This window comes from Lepisosteus platostomus, chromosome 3 (assembly GCF_059453375.1).
Source record: "Lepisosteus platostomus isolate fLepPlt1 chromosome 3, fLepPlt1.hap1, whole genome shotgun sequence".
Taxonomy (NCBI): Eukaryota; Metazoa; Chordata; class Actinopteri; order Semionotiformes; family Lepisosteidae; genus Lepisosteus; species Lepisosteus platostomus.
In genome coordinates, this window is record NC_142613.1 from 12403280 (window position 1) to 12425415 (window position 22136).

The 22136-nt window shown below is 42.1% G+C and overlaps 1 protein-coding gene and 1 long non-coding RNA gene across 7 annotated transcripts in view; one reads left to right on the forward strand and one right to left on the reverse strand.

Moving 5' to 3' along the window:
- atp2b3b (ATPase plasma membrane Ca2+ transporting 3b) overlaps positions 1-22136 on the forward strand; it is a 134051-nt gene that overhangs the window by 54346 nt on the left and 57569 nt on the right. For all 6 annotated transcript variants that reach the window (XM_088627047.1, XM_088627049.1, XM_088627050.1 and 3 more), the window contains exons 3-5: positions 13830-14027; positions 16091-16345; positions 18002-18127. In XM_088627047.1, coding sequence (XP_088483173.1) covers positions 13830-14027; positions 16091-16345; positions 18002-18127 — 579 coding nt within the window. The remainder of the gene's footprint in view (positions 1-13829; positions 14028-16090; positions 16346-18001; positions 18128-22136) is intronic.
- On the reverse strand, positions 9044-21407 carry LOC148674409 (uncharacterized). The gene is made up of 3 exons (XR_015935567.1): positions 21224-21407; positions 16079-16306; positions 9044-13852 (listed from the first exon to the last, which is right to left on the reverse strand). It is a non-coding gene; the product is annotated as an uncharacterized LOC148674409 (long non-coding RNA).

A 22136-nucleotide genomic window follows, 5' to 3' on the forward strand; every position in this document is an offset into this window, starting at 1 on the left:
TTCCACTTCATGTTTCACTACTCATTCTGAAAATATAATAGTGAAATAAGAATATATGCATTTTCTAGATTATATTTAATCTAGACGGATATGTTAATCACATTTCGGAGGAAAATATTACATAGGGCAATAGAAGAGACGTCTGAGAGTGGAAGGGTCTTGAGCTAAAGGGGACTTTTTTTTCCAGAACCTGGTAGTAAGCTACCTCAGCAAAGCTCCAAGTCCTCCTTCCCACCTTGTGCTGAAATAGAATGATCAGTGGTTCTGCTTCGTTTGGTAAGGGCTGTGTAACAGGAAAATGAATACTGCGGGCGAGTCTGCAGTGACACAGAGAGGGAGGGAGAGAGAGAGAGAGGGAGATAGCTCACTTAGCCTGCTTGCCGCATTGTCAAGGACACACCAAGGGGAAAATCTGAACAGGAGGCTGAGACTGGAGGAGACAGTGTGAGAGGGTGAGAGTGCTGAAGAAAGAGGATTCTGAAGCAGGGAGCCTTTAGCACTCAGTCACCTCCCCGTGTGCTCACTTTGCACCACTGTCAGCATTTACTGGTCCCTTTTAACCCATAGTTTTTCTATATACATCTCACGCAGGCTCTGTACTGTAAGAGTCAGAGTGCTGTGATTGTTCTAACAGGTGAGTTCTTTAGCCTGTCCTGGAGTGCTTCAGAATTTGAAAAAGGTGGCATCTGTCTCCTGACCTTACTGTATTTCTGTCTTTCCTGTTTGTTCGCTGTGCGCTTCCCTTTCTCTTCCCTGCTTTGACTGCCATTTAGCAACGCTGGCTAACAATCACAGCACAAAAAGGATCTTCTGAAAGGCCAAGCGTCTATTCTGTGGAAACAAAATAATCTAACGTGTGAATCTGGAAGTTCGCGCATTGGTTTTTACATCGTGCTTCTCTCTTGCAAATCTTTGTCTTCCTGCTCACCAACGCGAAGGGCTTTTACAAGAACATTTCTGTCCATTTTGTAAGCTACAGGCAGCTTGCCACTGCTGAGAGCACAAGTGAAACCCTCTCAATTTCCCGACATCATTGCAGCTCTATGCTAGATTGTAATTGTCATGAGGCAGATTGATTTGCTGTTTTTAAATGTGCAAGCTAGTAAACACCTTTTAAGCAAAAAGAAAATACTTTTGAAGCACAAAAGCACAAATGCACAAATGCTTTGAAGTATCCCACATACTCTACATATGTCACTATGGAAATTCATACTTTACATACAGTACATTGTGTCCACATACAGTACATCCGTAGTCCATACATGTACAGGTAGTATAGTATATAGTGCACACATGCAGTACATCCATAGTGCGCACATACAGTACATAGTTCAGGTGGGTAGCTGCGTCAGCATGCGTAGGCTGCAAAGGAACAAGTAATAGGTTTATTCCATGCTGAAAAAGGAATTACCTATTAGTTGTTCCTTTACAGTACATAGTGCCCACATACAGTACATCCTGCATACATGTACAGGTAGTATAGTACATAGTGCACACATACAGTATATTCATAGTGCACACATGCAGTATATCCATAGCGCACACATACACAACATCCATAGTCCACACATACAGTACATAGTGCACACATACACTACATCCATAGTGCACACATACAGTACTTCAATAGTGCACACATACAGTATATCCATAGTGCACACATTCAGTACATAATGTACACATACACTACATCCATAGTGCTTATGTACAGTACTTCCATAGTGCATGGGTGCATATTTGTTAAATTTCTCAGTCAGTTATTCCTAATCATTTTGTTTTTAGTTTAATGTGTACAAAATACAGTACATTTCCTCTGCAAAACTAATTGTCAAAGAACAAAATATTTACATGTATTATAAGAAGCAGACCACAAGGAAATGTTCAGGCAGAAGCTAATTAGTGTCGCACAAATGCTTTGAAGTCCTTCGAAGGGAATTAAGGTCTTTAGCCAGTCTGACTGGTGAGGCACTAATATTATTCTTCCACTTTACTTCCTTCTTACCAGATTTGGGTGCTTTTTTGGTGTAGTTTTGACACAGACCCAGTTTGTGCAATGTAATCTCGGACAACGCAGACACTAATTTCCATTCTACACTTCCTGCCTCAGTCTGAACACAGTCATCTTTGCGACATGATGGTGTTTATCCCTGGTTAAAGATAGTTAAAGAATCTTTTTTTTAAAAAACTTCGGCGCATTTGTCGGGAATCGGGTTGACCAGGCCAGAGTGCCATTGTATGTCGTAAAATCATAGCCAGTAACTGGATGCTAATGTTTAAGCCTTTTTCTCCTTTTCTTTTTTCCAGTTATTTCTAATTTGATTTTAAATTTCTGGCAGTCAGAAATTGTCTTTCAATGGAAATTTATTGGCTGATGAAATCAAATAGCTTGTTCTTAACATGAACAACATGAGAAGCAATTAATCACCTCTTACAGGATACTCAACTAACAAATGAAGTAGAAATCAGTGAAATAATAATAAAATAAGATGTTTCGGTTCCAGATTGGTACCGGTGTCTTCACTTGAATTAGTTTAAATCTCTGAAGCAGCAGTATTTGAGCATAAATGTTTATCATTTAATGAAAAACCTACTTTGATGTTAAAGCTAGATAAACTTAAAAGATGTGGAGGGTGGATTCCCTGTTTTTATTGTCATCATTAATCTTTCATTCATGGTCACGTACCTCAGACTTGGAATAAAGCCAGTTTTCTCTGGTTTATGCACTTTCCTTGACATTTGCAATAAGTCAGTCAATCTACTTTACAGAATACCTGTAGGAAAACTGTAATGATGCAGTAATGATGGAGAAGTCAAACCTAAGCCTAAGGAGCTGGAAACATTAATGGTATTATAAGGGTTCTGTTTGGATGTAGGGATTAGGGTCTGAGTTTGGGTTAAGGATGGAATATGTATTAATTTAATGTAGCATGTGCTATAGCCTCTGATCCCTTTAGGATTCATTCACGGTCTCTGAGGGACCTCCCAACACTAGCCACACAACAATTCTTCAGGAAGCAGTCAACTCCATTATGTCAAAAGGCTGGGCCTCCTGTCACAGGAGTGTCCTACTCTTCTCATGTTCCAGGGGAGTGACATCATATTCTGAGACGGGGTCAGTGCCATTCAATTACTAATCAGAAAGTGTTTTTTTGTCTGTAAAGGAGCCTAGCCAAAACAAAAGTAACAGCAAATCCAATTAGTGGAACTTGATTTGTAACGTTCCTGGAATTCAATGTGAGCACAAAATTCTCGGAATATCAACTTGCTGACAGTGGAGTTTTTCAATCATATGTTTGGGCCCATATTCATACATATTTTTACTTTAATTACAGTACACTCAAATGCTTAGTGCCCTGCTAAGTGAAACGATAGACTTAAGGTTTCACTACCATAGGTATTATGGCAACGATGGTTCTGTAATTTGATTTGTTGTTCAGATACTACTGAAGCTGACTTCAACTCCGAACTCAAATTTAATTTGTCTCAAAGCAGACCCCGAAAAATAAGCCCTAATTTGCCAGTAACTGGGCTCCTCCCAGGATTTGTCTCATTCTTGTCCCAGTTGGAAACACACGTGATTCTCTATGCATCTGCTTGCATTTGAAATTTCTGTCAGGCTACAACCAGCCAAAGGAGCCTTTGCGAAAATGAACATGAAATCAGATGGTGAAGGCCCAATTTGTGTGAGTTAATTAAAACATCACTTTTTTGATGAGAACATATCATAACATGTATTGTCAAAAAGTGTTTTTTCAGTGCTGATGTATACTTTTTTTGGTCCGTAGGGGGGCATTCTGATGGATTAGGTAAAATTCTAAAAGTAGGCTACATTTGCAAAGAGAAAAAATGACTATCATAGAAAAAAAAATATTCTCCGGGGAATTTTGGGAAAATAAAACTGAAATCACTGCAAGCATGCAAACAGAAATTGATGTTTTGAAACGATTCAGCCGCAAACTTTAAAGATACACTCTTAGAATCCTTAATGTTACAACAAGAATTAGTGAATCATATTGACATTGAGAGATTAGATGAATAATTATAATTAAATGAAAGAATATGTGATCTCCTTAAGTTGCCAAAAAATACCTCTATTATCATATTGTCCCATGAATATATTTATGAAAACTAGCTCTTGTCCCTACATTTCCTACATTTTTTCTGCAGTTTTTTTCATTATTTGCTGATACAAAACAATTTAAATATGAGAACTGTTTTTAGGTGCAATTCAAATACATTTATACTGGAGTGAAAACTGAATTAATGTTGCACATCCTTTGGAATTGTAATGGATTTTAATTAATTTAAAACTGATTTGCGTCAAGGTTTCTTAACAGTTACCCTTCAAACCTAAACTACTGCAATGGCACCAATTAAAACAAATGATTCTTGATTCATCAGTAAGTAAACAGAATTAGAAGAAATGGGAACCAATAAGCTTTTCTTTTAAATACTTTGTTACTATGACAACTACAAACATTAGCACAAGCCAGAGAGACAAGCACTAGGAAAGATATGAACTGTTTCAAATCCATTTTTATTCCTGTTTTTCCTGTCTGTGTTTCATTTGTCCTAGATTTCCAAGCTGAGTGGTTCTCAGAATTAAAACATTGGTTTCATCTCTGTTGTGATTAGCTTACAAATGCTTGGGATGTTTTAAAATGAGGTAAGGTTACAGCTGTAGTACATTTTTTATCCAAGGTGCCATTGTTCCATATTAGATCATCTCCATAGTCATAGACATAGATTTGTTTGAGTTTTCCATTTAAATCTTAATACATTTCACACTTGTTGAAATCTTCTTAATGTAGAGTGTAAATCAGGTAGATGAAAGACTACAGAAGATGTTCAGCTTGGGTTGAATTTATGCAAATATGGTCTGATGGATTCAGCACTTAGCCAGCATGAAATTGTGCCAAATTGACGAGACACGTAGGCCAGAGCTTTCACTTCAGCACATACCACAAAACCAAATAACGAATTCGGACACGTAAATTCTCTTTGGCCCAATGGGAGTAAAATTATGTGATCATCGGTGTCACTTCTTATTAAATTCAGAGCTTTTGAAAAAACAAGTCACACGTTATTCATTTTCTGTGGCTCCGTCCTTAACGATCATTGCAAAACCGGTGGGGGCCTGAAGTCTTTGCCAGGCCTTTTTTTTCCCCAGAATCCACTTGAACATTTTTCAAATGGACAGATATCAGTTGAAACAGAAAAGAATGCCTTTAGGATAGGATATAATTCCTCTCTTTTCCTTTATTTTGGACATTCTCTCTGTTCCATTAATTTTCATGGAAAATGTATGCTTATATGGTTATTTCGTTCTCTTTTTTCTTCATAAAATTCAATGATAATGTAAAACAGCACATTTGTTACAAGGGTCTTGCTCACAAAAGGTTCTTATGTGATAAAGTGCTGCTTATCCAGTGATACACCTGTGTTTTAATAGTATTATATGTCTGTGGGAGCATACGTTTTGCTGCTGGATAATGTTTATTTGCTGAACAGAACTCCTGAGACAATACTGAAGCTGTTTAGTAAGATCAAATCATCTACATTTTCTGATGAAACCAAGTGTCAGTTCTTTGCTTGCAAGTGGAATACAATTCAGTCTTCCACTATACACTCTTACGAATGAGGCTACAGTATGTGTGATTTGCAGTTTCCTGGAAGACTCTTTCTCTGTATCTTTGATTGATATGGAACAACAGCTAATAGACAATGTCTGAGAACACTCATAGTATCATCACATACTATTATTAAGGTCTTTTCAAGAGGTTCCTTTCCATTTTAATAAGCGGTTTAAAATGTGTTAAAGGGGAAACTTCAGTGAAGTAAACTGTTTGGGGAAGAGATTTAGAAAAAGTTACACACCCCCATCATGTCCCGTGATATTACTCCCCGGAGCAGGGTAATGCCCAGCTGTATAAATGGGTGCTCTCCAGGCTGCCATTGTAAAAAGGAACTTGACCTCAAGTGGCACATCTAGATAAAGAATCAATCTTAGATATTTCATTTAGAAACATTGCATACTGTACATAGTGCAGTGTTCAGAAAAATATGTGAAACTAGAATCTGATTTTTTTTTGTTGAATAGATGTTGACAGGATCTATTGATGTGGGCTACCCAAAGATATTCCTCTGAGTTCTGACTCTGTAGGAGTCCCCAATGACGTGGATGACTGAATTACTAAGAGATGTTCTCATTCTTCTTTGGAGAACATTAGGATCGCTAGGAAATGAACCTTTCTGTGGAGTGAGATAGATTTCAAAGCAGCATTTATGTTGCTTATCTTTGGAAAGCATTTGACTCTGGGCTCCCTTGACAGGATTAGAGTGGGTTTGAGTTACTGTTTGTGCTGTAGACCAGAGGATTACTCTATCTAAGGCATATTCCTCCCCTACCAAACCTTAATGAGATGTAATGAACCTTTTGGATTAGAAGATCCCTTGGTAAGCATTGAGCCAATCAAAGAGCCTCCTCAAGTGAACATGAGTAGGAACCACTCATACCTGTATGTGAGTCTTGAGCACAGCTGAATGGATTCAATGTTATTGCCTTGCTTCATCAGCAGGGAGCCAGAGCCTGCTCTGGTTGGGTTTTGTGCAGTTAAGCAAGTCAGTGTCTGATCAATACACGAGTATAAGTCCTTGAAAATGAATGCCTGGCTAACCATTAATAAAGATCTATTTTACTCAGAGCAGAAAAACTGAGGCTCAAGTATGGCCATGGTACTGTAGGTGGAGTGCTGTTGTCAGACGACAGAAAATGAGATCTTTCATATGGATTGGATTTTTAAAGATGCTGTAATGTCTTTAATGGTGAACAGGGAACACGAGGTGTGATTAGAACTTCACAATTTAGTTTAGTTTCATCCTGCTCTTGTAGAGTACTGTATTGTGGTTGGTGCAATAGTAATCCTGCTCAGTTTGAGAGGAACCACACTTTCAGACATTTGGTGTCTGTGCCTGGTGAAGAAGCCAGTGGTGCAAAACTGCCATCTGTGGGATTATGACTGAACGCCTCCAAGTCAGAATCCCACCTAAAAGGTGCATGAAGGCCTGGGTGATGTTAATTACTTCAAATTCCAATTATACGTTATGCATGATTTGTTCTGTCCGCTCAGTTAAATAGGCATGTTAAATACAAATTGCAGTAAATATGCGTTTTAAAGAGCATGATGGATCATACTCTCTAAATGTGTTTGTAACTATTTTTCTCAGTTACTGTAGGTTTGAAAGTAAGTGTCTTTCGTGGAGATACTATTTGTTTGAGGTAGTCGGCTGTCCAGGATTTCACCCAGCTCCTTCTGTCTGTCAGGACCATGCTTCTGATTACCCGGGGCTGGGCTGTCCCCGCCTCTCTGCTAACCCACTTAGCTGGTGTGTGCAGAACATGCCAAGATCACTTCCACACGGATCTCATGTTGTGCTTGCCCTCACGTTCATGCAACAGCGGCTGATTCATAGAGCAGGAGCGGATCTGGGTTTTTGGTGCCTTCATATTTAAGATCACAGATCTTCCACGCCACACTTTGTCTGTGTGAATCTGGGTTAAGTTATTGGCCAGCTGGTAGCACCGAGTTCCCAGAGGGCAGTCAGTTCAAATGGAATTGGGTGGGTGGGGTTTCTGGAGGTTGCAGTGGAAAAGGGAGCACTGTACTGTAGCTGCCTGTGTGGTGGCAGTGCTTCTGGAGAAAGCTGCACCAGGCCCTGATGTTGTTTGATCTTTGCTGTTTACACTGTAGGCATGCAAATTAAAAAGAAGCAGAAACGTGGAAGAAATGCATGTTTCCGAGAACACATGCATGCGGCCTAGAGCCCTGCTTTTTTAATATCAGGTTGATTAGAAGTTAGCTCACAGCAAAACATTCATACAGAAAATAATTGCAGTGATTACAAAATGAAAAACAAAGCTACTGTTTTAGTAAAGAAAGGATGGCCATTGTTTTTTTATATTTTGAGGAATTGTTTATTTTGCATGTGTTCTTGCAAACCCAATTCTTGTGAGATGTGCTATCTCAAATAGACTCTGAAGTGGGATGAAATAATAAGTGATCAGAATGGTAGAAATAAGGTAGGATTAGGAGAAAAGCACCCCCGGCCAATCATACTTATTGCCCTATCTGTAGGAACAAATAAATTTTAAAGCTTTACTAAACTTTGCCTGTCAGGATTCTGTCCATGTATGGAATGATGGTCGACATGAAAGGATGCTTTTTTGTTAAGAAATGTTTGTATTAAAGCAGAGATCAATTGACTTTGTTTAGAAACACATATTCTACAGTATAAAACAGGATTTAGTATTTCTCTACAGGGCCTCTATTTGGCGTGGTGATGATATGTATTTGAAATGGTGTTTTTTTATTTCTCCACAATCAAACACACACGTGATGAGCATCCTTTGTTCTGATCCCCACTGGCAGAGCACTATGTAGCATGACCCATCTGTGACCTGAGGTGCTCTGCAGTGCTTTCATGATCAGCACCAAACAGGTGTGCAGCGCTATACTTGTATTCACATTGGAGCTCAGTGGGTGACGTAGTTACACACTCCACTGTTCTTTTTGTCCGCACGCCACAAGCTGTGGCTAACAATACAAAAGAGCCACATCTGTTGTACTGCTGGTTTAAAGCACTGCTTGGAATTTGGATTGTTTGTCGCACAACCCAGAAGTGAATGTGAAAGCAGTGTCATTTTCACACTAAACAAAACCATGCGCCTCAGGTCAGGTGGAGACTGACAATGCTTTGCCGTCTGGCCGTGGTCTTGTCAAAGCTCTGGGTTGGTGGAGAATCTTCAGAAGCCGCCAATGACATTCTGGGGTTGAGTTCTAGTGGTAAAGACCCAGCTAAGGGAGCAGCAGGCTAGGCCAACTTACAGCGTATCCCGGAATATCACAGCTGCCGTCTCAGAAGCTGATCCTGTGTGTGTGTGTGTGTGTGTGTGTGTGTGTGTGTGTGTGTGTGTGTGTGTGTGTGTGTGTGTGTGTGTGTGTGTGTGTGTGTGTGTGTGTGTGTGTGTGTGTGTGTGTGTGTGTGTGTGTGCGTGCTGTACTTTCAGCCTACTCTCTCATGAATGATAAATGGGAGCGGGGAGCTGAAGTATGGATGTGAAACTGCAGATTTGTGCCTCTTTCCCCTCAGCTTGCTGCAATGCAGCCCTCACCTGCTTCTCTTCCCTTCAGAGCTGTAAGTTACCAGCGAGCCTTCTGAGCGCCCAGAACACTCCGTCCTAGTACCCCCCCCCCCGGCTCCTCTCTCTCAAGCTGCCTCTGCGGCTGTCCGCGAGCCGGCCTGACAGTCGCCCCCTTGTGATGAGGGACCGGTGTGCCTCCAGCTTCCACCTCCACTTAACACAGCGGCTTGAAACCGAGACAAAAAGAAAGGCCCCAAGCAATCGAAACAGACAAAGATTCAGCCATCCATTTTCTAACAGCCACAGTAAATGTCAATGAAATTGAAATAGGACAAACACTTCACTTTACCCAGTTCATGGTTGCAAAGCATCTGGAGCCTATCCAGGCAAGCAACGGGTACAAGGCAGGGTACACCCTGGACAGGATGCCAGTTCATCCTAGGCACTCATACACAGAACCACCAGGGTCAGTTTTCCCCAGAAGACAACCCAGAGCACCCCGAGGAAACTCCCATGAACACAGGGAGAACATGCAAACTCCACACAGATAGCACCCCAGGAATTGAACCCAGGACCCCAACATTACGAGGCAGCAATGCTAACCACTGCCCCACTGGTGCCACCCACAGATGATGATGTGTTTTTTTTCTTCCCTTTTGGCATAACACGGAAGAAATCAGCAAGCAGGAACATAAATTGCAAAATGTCGATCTGGAAGAAACGGGGAATCCAGTTTCACACTTCCATCTGCGGGTAGCCATCATACCACTGTGGTGTCTCATGCCCCCCTCAGTGCCTACTACTTCTGCTCACCAAGCGCTGTTTTCATAATCATCTCAATTGTAACTATTTGTGGTTGGCCCAGCACTGTTGTGATGTATTCCTCATATCATTGTTGTAGTCAATTTGCTGAGCTGCTTCTTTTATATAGATTTGTTACCCAGGCGCCCCCAGGTCCTCTTTGTCTTTGACATTCCCTTGCAGCTGATCTCTGAGTGAGTGACTTAGCGGTGCACATATAATAAAGATATTTCCCAGATCGGTACTCACTTCCTCTTTCAATTTTACCTACATTTTTCTGCTTGTATACCCTGACATGGATCTACTGAAGATATATCTATATGTTTTTTTTTTGGGGGGTAATACAAGAATGATCTCCTGGGACCAAGTTTCAAAACCCATTTTTATACCTTCCTGTTGCCTTCTTTGATTCAGTCACTCATCCTTCTGCTATAAGTAACCACTTAGTCCAATACAGGGTCTCTGTCAGCTGGAGCTAGAGATCATTCAGATCACACAGCATTCTCAGTGCAGTTTTGCGCAATCAGGGAGAAACAAATTATTTTTGCCAGTATTGCTAAAAAGCTATGACAAGGTTAAAGTGGAGCAGTTAAAAAGGAGAATCTAAAGGCATCTCTGTTCCCTGCACTGTACCCTTGAGCTCTTCAGCATGCATGTGTGAAGAAATCCTTTCCTCCCTTTCCAAGTGAATCACTTTCTTTCATTCCTTCCCACAGAGCTGATTACTTAATGCAGATTCTTGCAGCTGCTCTTAAGCTTTTGAGTGTTTACAACTTCAGTGTCATCCTAAGCCCTCGCCAAAGAGCTCAATAGGAATAACGCAATAATGGTTTGGATGCATCTCGCAGCATGGCTTTTACACAGGCTCGCCCTTTCCCCTCTGCTGGCTTGAGAGCGTTTTACCATGCTTGTGTGCTGTGCTGCCACTTGACCTGGCACTCTGGTCTTTTGGAACATGTGTTAAGTTGGCGGTTCTGTGGCCGAAAAGGGAACAGGAGGCATGTCTCCGTGCGAGCGTTGGTGTGGGTGTGTGCCAAAAGCGTGGTGTGGCGGCTTGTTCGCTGAGCGTGCCGTCTTAATGAGGTCTTCTCAAAGAGCTCTCGGCAAACAGCTGGCGCACTGGGGCCGAAAGGCCTCCAAGCTGGTCTGGTGTTTGACTTGTATGGTGAAGGTTGCCGGTTCGAGCCTTGGTGCTGGCACTGGCTCCCGAGCCAATAACCTCCTCTTGCTCCCTCTTTGGAGTGAGACGTGAAAGCAGAATAACTGTGGTAACTGGCACGACAGCAGTTGTCAGAGCACCCTTACCCCTCAGGTCTCTTTATACGGTGTATTTGTACTTGGTCTAATCTTCCTTGTGATAATGAGCTGTCAAAGAAGTGTACCTACAGTACATGACAACTAGCAGAACAAAATCAAGGTACATTATCGCAGGATGGACCTCCCAGCTCCCAGTTTGTCTGGGAAAACACTTGTGTTTGCTGGACTGAAAGAGCTCCATATCATTTTACTTATAAGCTTAAGCTTCCAATTACATCCCTCTAAATGAGATTAGGCCAGACAGCCGAGCATGCATTAGCTCTTAGCTTGCAGACAGTTCATCTGTAAAAATGCACGTTGGGCGAGGAAGGCTCTTTAGAAGCAACCTGTTTTGCAGAATGCACAGGGACCTGTACAGTATCTGGTTTAAAAGGTTATGGGTGCAGGAGGAGTTCTTTCAGTTCCATTCAGAGGATTGTGTGTCACACTTGCTGCAGACTTCAATGAGCACACATTGAGCACTGAGTTCAATTCCAAAGGCCATTTTGCTGTTGAGAGCCTGAAAACGAAGAGCACCTTCTTCTTGAGTGCACTAATTAGTCCACTTGGAGCCTTTGAAAGGTACCAGTCTTAAATGCGATGCAAAGTTGATTCTATATGGAAATCAACCAGTGGCTGGTTTGAGCAAAATCTGAATTGCTGTTTGACAGGAAGAGACTGGTCAGGAAAACATTGATCAAAGCTGTTTGCAGTGCTGAATTGTGTCTTCGATTAAAGAAGTTCTGAAAGTTTACATATATGCTTTTGTATCACCTATTGTACCAGCTATTATAAAAAAATTCTTCATCGATCCATTCTCGTAAATGTCACAGCTAAAACACAAGGGAAACTGCTGAATTGCTAATGCGCTGTAAAGGCTGACTCCTGATATAGTTTACAGTGGTTCACATTGAACCACCCGGCAATCAAAATTTTCCCAAAGTTAAATAATTTATTTAAAAAGTGGCCTGATCTAGAGGAGAGTGCATCTGATACAAGGGGTGTTGGCAAAGGAAAAAGTGGCATAACAAAAGGACAGAGTAACAATGCCTTGCAGAGCTGGGGCCCTGGGTTCAATTTCCAAACCTGGGTTTAATTTCTAGGGTGCTGTCTGTGTGGAGCTTGGATGTTCTCCCCCTGTTCGTGTGGGTTTCCTCCCATAGTCCAGTGCTATACTGGCTTCTGGGAAAATTGGCCCTGGTGTGAATGTGTGGTGCCCTGTGATTGACTGACATCATGTCCAGGGTGTGTCCTGCTCAGCATCTGTTGCTTATTATAGCTAGGATAGGCTTAAGCTCCCCCATGACCCCAAAGTGGATGAAGCAGTTACAAAATGGAGGGATGGGTAGATGCTTAGCAGTGTCCAAGCAAGATGTTGTCTGTTGCACAATCATTGAACTGGACTACTGTTGGCTCGAGTCCTGCGAGGATGAGGAGAAATGATGCTGTGTTATACACTGCTATCCCAGAATGAGGAGGTGGAGCAGGAAGACCTTTCTCAGCCCAGCCTAGGGGATAAAGTTCCCTACCCCCTGATGTCACCTCACCTGCTGCCTTGGATAACGAGCAGAGGAATGGCGAGGAAAAAGGAAGGTGGCGCCAGGAAAGACAGGCCTGCTACCACTGCCAAGCCGGGACCATCTGTGCCCGGCGCCCGATAGCGAAGGTGTGAGATGAAGACTGTGGCGCGAGTGGCAGGGCCATCTGCACTTGCTGTAACAGCGCCTGGCTCAGCCTGTCAAACCAACATCTCCGCGGGCACATGTTCTCGTCTCTTCCACCCCTGTATCGACACAGTGCAGTCATTGAATCGGCTGCATCATACGCCAAAAGTAAAAAAACCACAAGGAGTAAAGAATACCAGGGTCGTTCTGAGGGAAATATCACCCAGCAGGTCCAATAGCATGAGCTGCTAACTTGATGAGAAACTTTTTCGGCTGCATTAAACGTGGAATATCGAGCCAAGTCTTCCTTTATTGACCTGTATTTCTCAGATCCCAAATCTAAGTAGTATCCTAGAATAAGAATGCCATTCCAAATCTCAGAGAATGGGTTGAATTATTTCAAAAGAAGATCTTCAGGTGGATCCTTGTATAAAGTGTGTTTTTTCTTGGTGCGATAATTCTTCTCAGCACTTGATATTGTAAACTTGTCTCTTATCTCTAATTTTCATTCAGACCTTTTATGCTCTTTGGTAATTTCTGTATTTAAATGCAAATGTGCTAACATCTGTTGCTGAGGGCTCAGCACTAGGCACAGACAAATTGTAATGCCTGACTATTTTTTTCTCCTTTTTTTGTCTCTGTGTCTCTTCTACCGATCCCCACTGCTCTTCCCCTCCTTTTTCCCATTCCAAAACCCCATCTCATTCCCAATGTTTTACCTGGCCTTGCTTTGGCCTTATTCCTACTTTCTCCTTCTCTGATCGCCAATGCTGTTGGCCTCTCTGACCACCTTTGACCACTGAATTCCCCACCACTAATTCCACATCCATCATTTTCCTCATCGATCCCCTCCATGCTGCCTCCCTCCTCTCTTCCCACCTCCTTGCCGCTCCCTGCCCGCCTCGGTCCTCTTTCTTGGTCTGCAGGTCTCTTGGACAACCCTGTGGATCTGGAAAAGAGGAGGCAGGTGTATGGTCAGAACTTCATCCCTCCCAAGAAGGCCAAGACGTTCCTGCAGTTAGTGTGGGAGGCCCTGCAGGACGTGACGCTCATCATCCTGGAGATCGCGGCCATCATCTCCCTGGGTCTCTCTTTCTATCAGCCCCCCGGAGAGGAGAGCGATGGTAGGCATCACAGTTTCACAGAGTCCCCCGAAAAGCTGCACAGCTCCTGACACCACAGGCCATGGTTCTGTTTAACCTACTAAGCGAGCCCCAGGTAGCGCAAAGGGCTTCACCTTGTGTTGTACCTCAGGGGGTGAATGTTGTGCCAAACTCCTGGCACAGTGAAATTGCTGATGGATCTGTGAGTTTCTGTAAAGAGGTGGACTAAACAGAACTAACGGAATGTCACAGATCAGAAGGGCTGGGAAGGTGAAGGAGACTGTGATTAAGGTTGTTCATGAAATTCCCAGCATGATTTTGAAAGCTGAAAGCAACAGCTTTGAGATATTGTTTTGACAAATGCTTTAAGCCCATCCGAGGTTTTCTGTTATAATAAGAATAATATTGTTTTCTATTATCTTATTTGTGTTTCATGGATGATATTGATATACCGTACTTCGACACATTATTGGGGCCATTAAGGGCCGTTTTCCTGTTTTTTGTTAATCTGATTCCCTTTACAGTAACAGATTTTAGTCTGATGGGGGTTTATTAACTAGCTAACTAACAGAAAGCTGATAATCATATTTTGCTTCTTCTCCATTTGAACCTTGAATTAGTCGAATGGAACAAAAGGCACCTGATTCAGGTTTTAACAGGATAGTCTTTTTTTTACCAAATTTGCAATCTTATGTTTTATTAATTGATTCCTATTAGCCTTATCACAGGGAATTTCTTGCATAATTGCAAGGGTTTTCGTAACAGGCACGAGGCAAAGTGAAAAATGTATCTGTTGAAGCTGTGTCGCAAAAACGGTTCAGCTGCTTAGGCTATAAATAGATACTGTTACATGAGATAGGGAGTGCAGATGGTTTAATTATGTCTGATTACAACTTCGAAAGCAGGTAAACTAGCAAACAGTAAGTAGTGAAAACCAAGGACACTATTATAGTCCAGAAGCAGCAGTGAAGCAAGATTATGTATTTTGGACAAAAGGAATAATGAGACTAGCAAGAGGGGCACAAAACTGATCAAGCTCAGGAGCAAACTTCAAGACAGGCAGCATCAAGGGATTTCTGGAGTGCGTTCTGTCTGCAGTGAAAAACAGACTTGATTGACTTTTCTCTGTGATATTTTGGTATTGTTTTTTCTACCTTCATGTTAATAGAGTGACATCCTGTTTTCTTTAAGAGACACACACAGTTCAGTGCAGATTTCTTTCTCTCAGGATTGAAATGTGTTCCTGCCCCAGCGATTCCAGTTTCAATCTCAATTATTTGCGATTATTGAAATGATTTCGTATTGTATCAAAATGTACTCTGCCTGGGACTCCCCCCTCTGCCATTGAGAGGTTTCCTGGAAGATGTTTGTTTCCACAATATCACTGTGTGATTTTTCTGTTTCTTCTCCTTGTCTGTTGGGCCAGGTCATACTGTACGATTCCTTTACAAAATGACTGCAGGAGTACTGTGTAGTGTTCATCACAAGCACAGGGCCTGCAGAACCACTGTAGAGGGACCCTGAAATTATCAGTGCTAAAATGATCATTTTTAGTCAAAATGAAGCAGCTCGTTGACTCATTCCAGAACAGTGGAATGAAAGTCAGAAAAGCTCCACAGAGGCCATGAGCTCACTTTAGATTGCTTGATTTTAGAGGCCCTCAATAGCATATGAAAGTAGTTTATGGGTTAGTTAACTGTCTACCGCACCTGCAGGATGCAGTTTTAATCAAAGAGGGCACAAGGCCAGTGCCTTCTGGAGTAATGATGCTGAAACTGTATTGTACGAAGTCTAAATTTGACCATTTCTGTTTCTGAATGCGCTTTCATGCAATCAGTTTTTCAGTGGAGTGCTTCACATCCCACAGGCTAAAATGTCTTGATCTGCATCCTGTACAGTACAGCATTCTGGGATGTCTTGGTAGCAGTGGCACTGTGTAGAAGTACATTTGTATTTTTGTATTGCTCCAAAATTTGATGTTGAACAGAAGCCTTTGTAGCTGAACAATTGGAAATGTGTTCAATAAAAAAGCAAGCGTTTCGTCCCTCCCCACCCCACCCCCCCACACACACCTCTCTCTGCAGCTTGTGGCAATGTGTCTACGGGAGAAGACGAGGGGGAGGCAGAAGCAGGCTGGATCGAGGGGGCGGCCATCTTGCTGTCGGTGATCTGCGTCGTCCTGGTGACAGCCTTCAACGACTGGAGCAAAGAGAAGCAGTTCAGGGGCCTCCAGAGCCGCATCGAGCAGGAGCAGAAATTCTGCGTCATCCGGAATAGCATCGTCATCCAGATCCCTGTGGCTGAGATGGTGGTGGGAGACATCGCCCAGGTCAAATACGGTGAGCGCCACGGCCCTCATCATGTCATTTCCCTTCCTGATCTTAGCACAGGAACGCTAGCACAAGAAAGCAAGTTAGCAAAGAAGAAAGAGGTGTAGGACTGGATCAATTCCTGAAGGGTCTGGTGTTTTCTCGTGCTTGGTCCAACCAGAGCAGTCAGTTAAACAATTAGTCTAATTATTTTCCTAATTAGACATATAAAGGTTTCTTAAGGTCATTTACTGTTGGGTGCTGCAATCATGCACTTCTGTAAAAGTACAGTGACCTCTAAAGCACCTTAAAGTCTGGTTAGAAGTATTAACAATGATGCTGTTAATTAAATAATTAGTGTGTCAGAGAGCTGAAGTGAAACACAAACCAGAAGACACAGGGCCCTGCAGGAATTGTGTCTGACACCCCTGGTGTAGGGGAATCTGTGAGGATAAGGAGGATATGAAGTGAACTTGGAAAGAGCTGGCATGTCAAGGCAGATTATAAAAAGTGCCCTTGTAAACATTACAGTACCTAAAAGAATACTTACAAGCAAAAGAAAGAAATCAACTGAGAGGAGACCATTCAGCCCATCTAGCTCATTTTTTAGTGAGTAGGTAACTGATCCAGGGCTTTTGGTTGTTTCTTAGAAGATACTGTATCTTCTTCTGGAATGTTTTTTTTTTAATTCCTGATCCCCATAGATTCAGAGATTCCTGATTCTAACTTAGCTTCCTGAGCCTGAATACTCTTTCTGATACAAAGTTCTACTCCATTTGCTCCACCCCTGTCCTGTCTTTCCTGTGTCTCCGGAACATAGTTTATCCGCTGAAGTTACACCCCTCTCCTTCTTTTTCAGTTAGCTGTGTTTCTGTGATTTCCAGGAACATCACCATTTCCTGCAAATGCGGCAGCTTCTATCTTGTCTAATGTGATTCTGACACTCTCTGTGTATCATTTAGGTATCGGCTCTTGTTATCAGATCATTTGTCTTGTTTTCCTCTTTGGTTCTCCCTTGGTCTTTGTTCCCTTTGTAACTTCCATTTCGGTTATCTTTTTTTTTCTTTTCCAGTTCCATTCTAGTCTAAATGTTTCTGGATTTTGTTGTATGCCAAGAAAGGTCATATATATAAATGATACGTAAGATCAGAGGCTGTATGAGGGTGTTCTGAGGCAGTATAGAAAAGACTAGCAGAGACCACTGCTGTTGTACCTACTCATAACCTATAGCCAAGCTATAATATTCTGTGAATTTGCATTAATGCCTTGTCTGTATGTCTTTTCCCATGCTTTTACTGTCACCTTCTTAAGGTGAACTCTTTGAAGCTATTTTGAGCATTTTTAGGAATCTTACCATCTTCTGAGAAGCCAGTGGAAAAACTTGAGGCTGATAAAGCCTTCACCTAGAAAGTTGCCAGGTGTGTTCACGGGTACGGGGGACTTGTATGCTTAGGAAATTGTATGCTTAATGGAAGGACAGCTCCAACTGTCAGAATACAGAGAGGTCCGAGATCCTTACTTGTGTGATCTAGAACAATGAAGACCGGAGAGACTGGGGGAAACCCAGAGAACATTTCATCCTGCTGCTGCACTCTGTCTCGTGTTTGGGTTCCACACGTTTTGAGTCTCCATCTTAAAAGAGAGGTGTGCCGCCATCACTATAACATGGCTTCTCTCTTCATCTAGGTGACCTCCTCCCGACTGACGGGATTATGATTCAGGGGAACGACCTGAAGATCGACGAGAGCTCCCTCACTGGAGAGTCAGACCACGTAAAGAAGTCAACAGAAAAAGATCCGATGCTTCTATCCGGTAAGGACGATTCATTAGATTTCTTCCGGCATTGAGCCAAGAGATTCTGCTGCCCATGCTGTACCACTGTGGAGCACCTGCAGTATATTCAGAGTACAGTACGGTCTCGATTATCCGACCTTCGATTATCCAACCTTCCGTTTTATCCAACATAGCAATCAACATGCTATATACATCCAGTATATGCTATGTACTGTATGCGTGCACATGGATAATGTTTTGCCCAATCCCATGCTGCTTTGTCAGTCAGTGTGTCGAATACTGCTATTAATGTAGCTTCGCTTGTTCGTTTGCGCTTGTGTATACAGTATGATTTTATTATCTGAGAGACATGACAAGTGCGAAGAGAAAGAAAGTAGTTCTTTCAATGGAACAAAAGCTTGAAGTGTTGAAAAGACCAAGCAAAGGCGAGTCCATGCAAAGAAATTGCATCTGAATTCGGTGTGGGACGAGTTACAGTTGGTGAGTGGAAGAGGAAAAGAAATGAGCTAGAAAAGCGGTGCTCTGATCGGGCCTCAACTGAAGGACTGAGGGACAGGAAAACGATGAAGAAATGTAAATCTGAAAAGGTCAGTGAAGCCTTGTTCTTGTGGTTCACGCAGCAAAGGGATAAGGGCATGCCCATCAAAGGTCTGATACTTCAAGAGAAATCTCTGATTTACAGTAGATTAATAAACCAGATTTCATACTTATACGGCACTTCCATTAATCTATGATTTGTCTACTCAGTTTCCGCATTATCTGACATTTTCAATTATCTGACATACTATTGGTCCCATTTAAGTCAGATAATTGGGACTCTACTGTGATTAATTAAACTGATACTTTGTTCACATTCTGGGGTGAAATGTTCATTAATATGTACTGCTATGCTCATCCAACAAAGGCCACTCAGAGGGTTTAAACAACGTTCTCAGGAGACCACAAATCAGCCAGGGCATGAGCCAGCAGTCAAGCAGAGACCTTTTCCAGTAGGACAACTTAACTCCCCGATCCAAGGACCTGAACAGCCATTGCTTATAGCTGGTTCATGTTTATTCACAGGTGTCTGTTTTTCTGTACACGCCTAGTTGGATGCGATGCGTTCAGGAAATGGCCGTAGTTTCTCAGGTTGATTTTGCAAGATCAAAGCAGCCACAGCAGTTTGCTTGCTATGACCTAGAGCACACAATAAAGGTGTACTCCCACAAGCTTGATGTTATTCTCAACGCGACATGCTGGACAAGAATTTGACATGTGAGCAGATCCTGAAAATAAATCTACTACTATTTACTCATTTATTTTACGCTTTTACCCAGGGGAACATACATTTGCACCCATGTCTACAGCTGGGTATTTTACTGCAGCAATTTGTGTGACATCTGAGATGGACTGGCGTCCCGTCCAGGGTGTAACCTGCCTTGTGCCGGGGGCTTGCTGGGATAGGCTCCAGCTCCCTGACAATCCTGAATTGGATGAAGTGGTTAGAAAACCTTGCTCAAGGGTACAACAGCAGTTTTGAACCCGCAACCTCTCAGCTGGCCTCTGAAGGTCAGTTCATGAGGTCAGAGTGAGGGTGTCAGGCAGTAATGAGGTTGACCAAGAATGGAGAGAGATGGCAAGCCCAATGAGCAACACTGGTAATCAGATGACTCACATGGCAGGTATCCTGTGTTTATCACCAGTTGTGTCATGAAGTCAAACAGTGTTGAGGCTCGGCAGATCTTGAGCCTGACAATACTTGGAATGAACACTGTGAATAAAGAAGCATGTTCTGCTTAAAAATACATAATAACGCTTTAATTCTTAAGATCAGAACACAGTAACAAACAAGTGGCTTCTTCATTTTGGTCACTCTTTTTATCTGTTTTCACTTTTGCTTGTTGCCTGTGTTTTAGTAGTGCTTCTTCTGTGTTGTACTGAACTGCAAAGTCCTACAGTATGTGCCCTATGGACTTTGTAGATCACTTTGAAGATCTGGGTTAATATAAGCTATTCGGTAGCTAAAAATGAAACCGTTCTAAGCTAAAAATAAGTTAGTTGTAGATAATATTTTATATCGTGTGCATATCTGAACTGCAATCCAAATAGCTTCTGTCAAGACACTTGTCTGACCCTGTTTATTTGAAATATCAGAGGAAGGGGTTAAAGTTGTCTCTGTGTGAGGTTAAAAATAGAAACCACTGAATAATTGAAAAATTATGCTGTCATTATATGGAGTGGCTGGTAGCATAGGGCCTTCACTAGGGAAAAACCAACAGCTTCCGTATATTAGGAAATTACTGAGCAGGCCCTTGAAGCAGATAAAGGTAATTGGATTTCAGCCTTGTCCTTTTTTCAAACAGAGAATCCAGGCTGCTGCGGAGATTCCCAGCTTGCTTTCACGTCTAGTCAACGCCCAGAAGAAAAGAAGGGATTTCTTTTTTCCTCCACCAGTCAATATTTTCAGAGTTTTGAAACTGGGCTGGGCAGATCACAATAGAATTTGTGAACTAAGATTATAATGCAGACGGTAGCGAAGAAACGAAGAGAGCTAAAATTCCAGGCAGAAAACCTGACACCTTTTGCTGGATTTTTTTGCCAAGATTAATTCCAAAATTTGCTCATTTGTTTTACGGTCACAATCTTTTCAGATTGCCTTATCCTGCACGTATCGAGCTTTACTCCACGAGCTACTTGAAGGGTTGCCTGTATCGCCATTTGGGCTGCATGGGAATAAGAAAATGTTAATCCTGCACTTCCAGGTTTTCAGCAGGGATTTGACCTCTATCTGTTCCTCCCACTACTTTATATAGCCATTGTGATACAGTCGATCATAGGCAGTATTGGACCATTTACTGTAGTGAGATGTCTAGCTTACTAAACATTCAAAGTATATGTTGTGACATGCTATAGCATTGCTGTAGAGAAATACAGTAAAAGCAGTGAAGCTGAGTTTAGTAAGACTGATTAAGCTGGACAGTCACCAGGCAGAGTACTCTGTCTCTTCATACGAAAATCACTGACTTGGATAAGAGCATTTTAAGATCATGCTTTAACACAGCACATCAGATAGTGTGCACCATGCTTCCCTGACAAACAGAGTTGGAGGAGACCGTTATAAATGGTTGTTCCTACCATGTGTCTCAGCACTTGCTGTGGTTTCCAGTCAGAACCCATTTTGCTTCACTGCTCAGCAGCAGTCTTCAGCAGCGTGCTGTCTGGTTCAGCTCACTGAAAAGCCAGTATCACTCCCTTGGTGTGTCTCGGCATCCCTCTGTCTGCAAAAGAACGAGCATTTCAAGGTCACGCTTTTTAAAAAAATATATTTGACATGAAATCGTGACAAAAATGTGACCGTCAGCCTCAGTGATATGAATTTCAGAGGCGTGTCTTTCCCTGTGTGACCAGTGTGGTTCTCCCTGCTCCTGCTGAGATTTAATCCTGTCGCGCCAAGTACAGGCCTCTGCAGAGACACAGTTTTACATTGTCTAGATTTAAGAGGAAGGGATGTCACTTCTCTAACTGGCCCAGTGCACTGAGCCCTGTTACACCAGCACAAACCAAACTAATTCCACCAGGGTTCTTTTTTTAATAAATAAGCTGTCCCCTATTCATTTTAATGGGCTGTGTGGCATAACAAATGAGGTGGCATCGGCTGTTACTGTATCTCAGCATTGCAGACCTGTACTGTATAAGTAGTAGAAGTAAAAGCTCAAAGATTAACAGAAGTATATAATATACAGTACATTGTACAGTACTTTGAAGGCTGTGTTTAACAGAATTGTTACTCTAATCCAGTAATGTCAGACTTGGTGTTTGTGGTTTTTGTTCCAACCTCAGCAGTCAGTGAAACAATTAACCTAATTCTTTACTTGTGCTTGTATACAGTAGTGTTTTTTTCTTAATGTCTTATACAGTTAGTTTCTCAAAATATCCACTTCAGTAAAGGTACAGAATAAGATTCAAACATAGATAAACATCCACTTCCCTGATGGTATAGTTGCCTATTAATCACCCTGTTACAGAACTGCAATTATGCTATTAACTA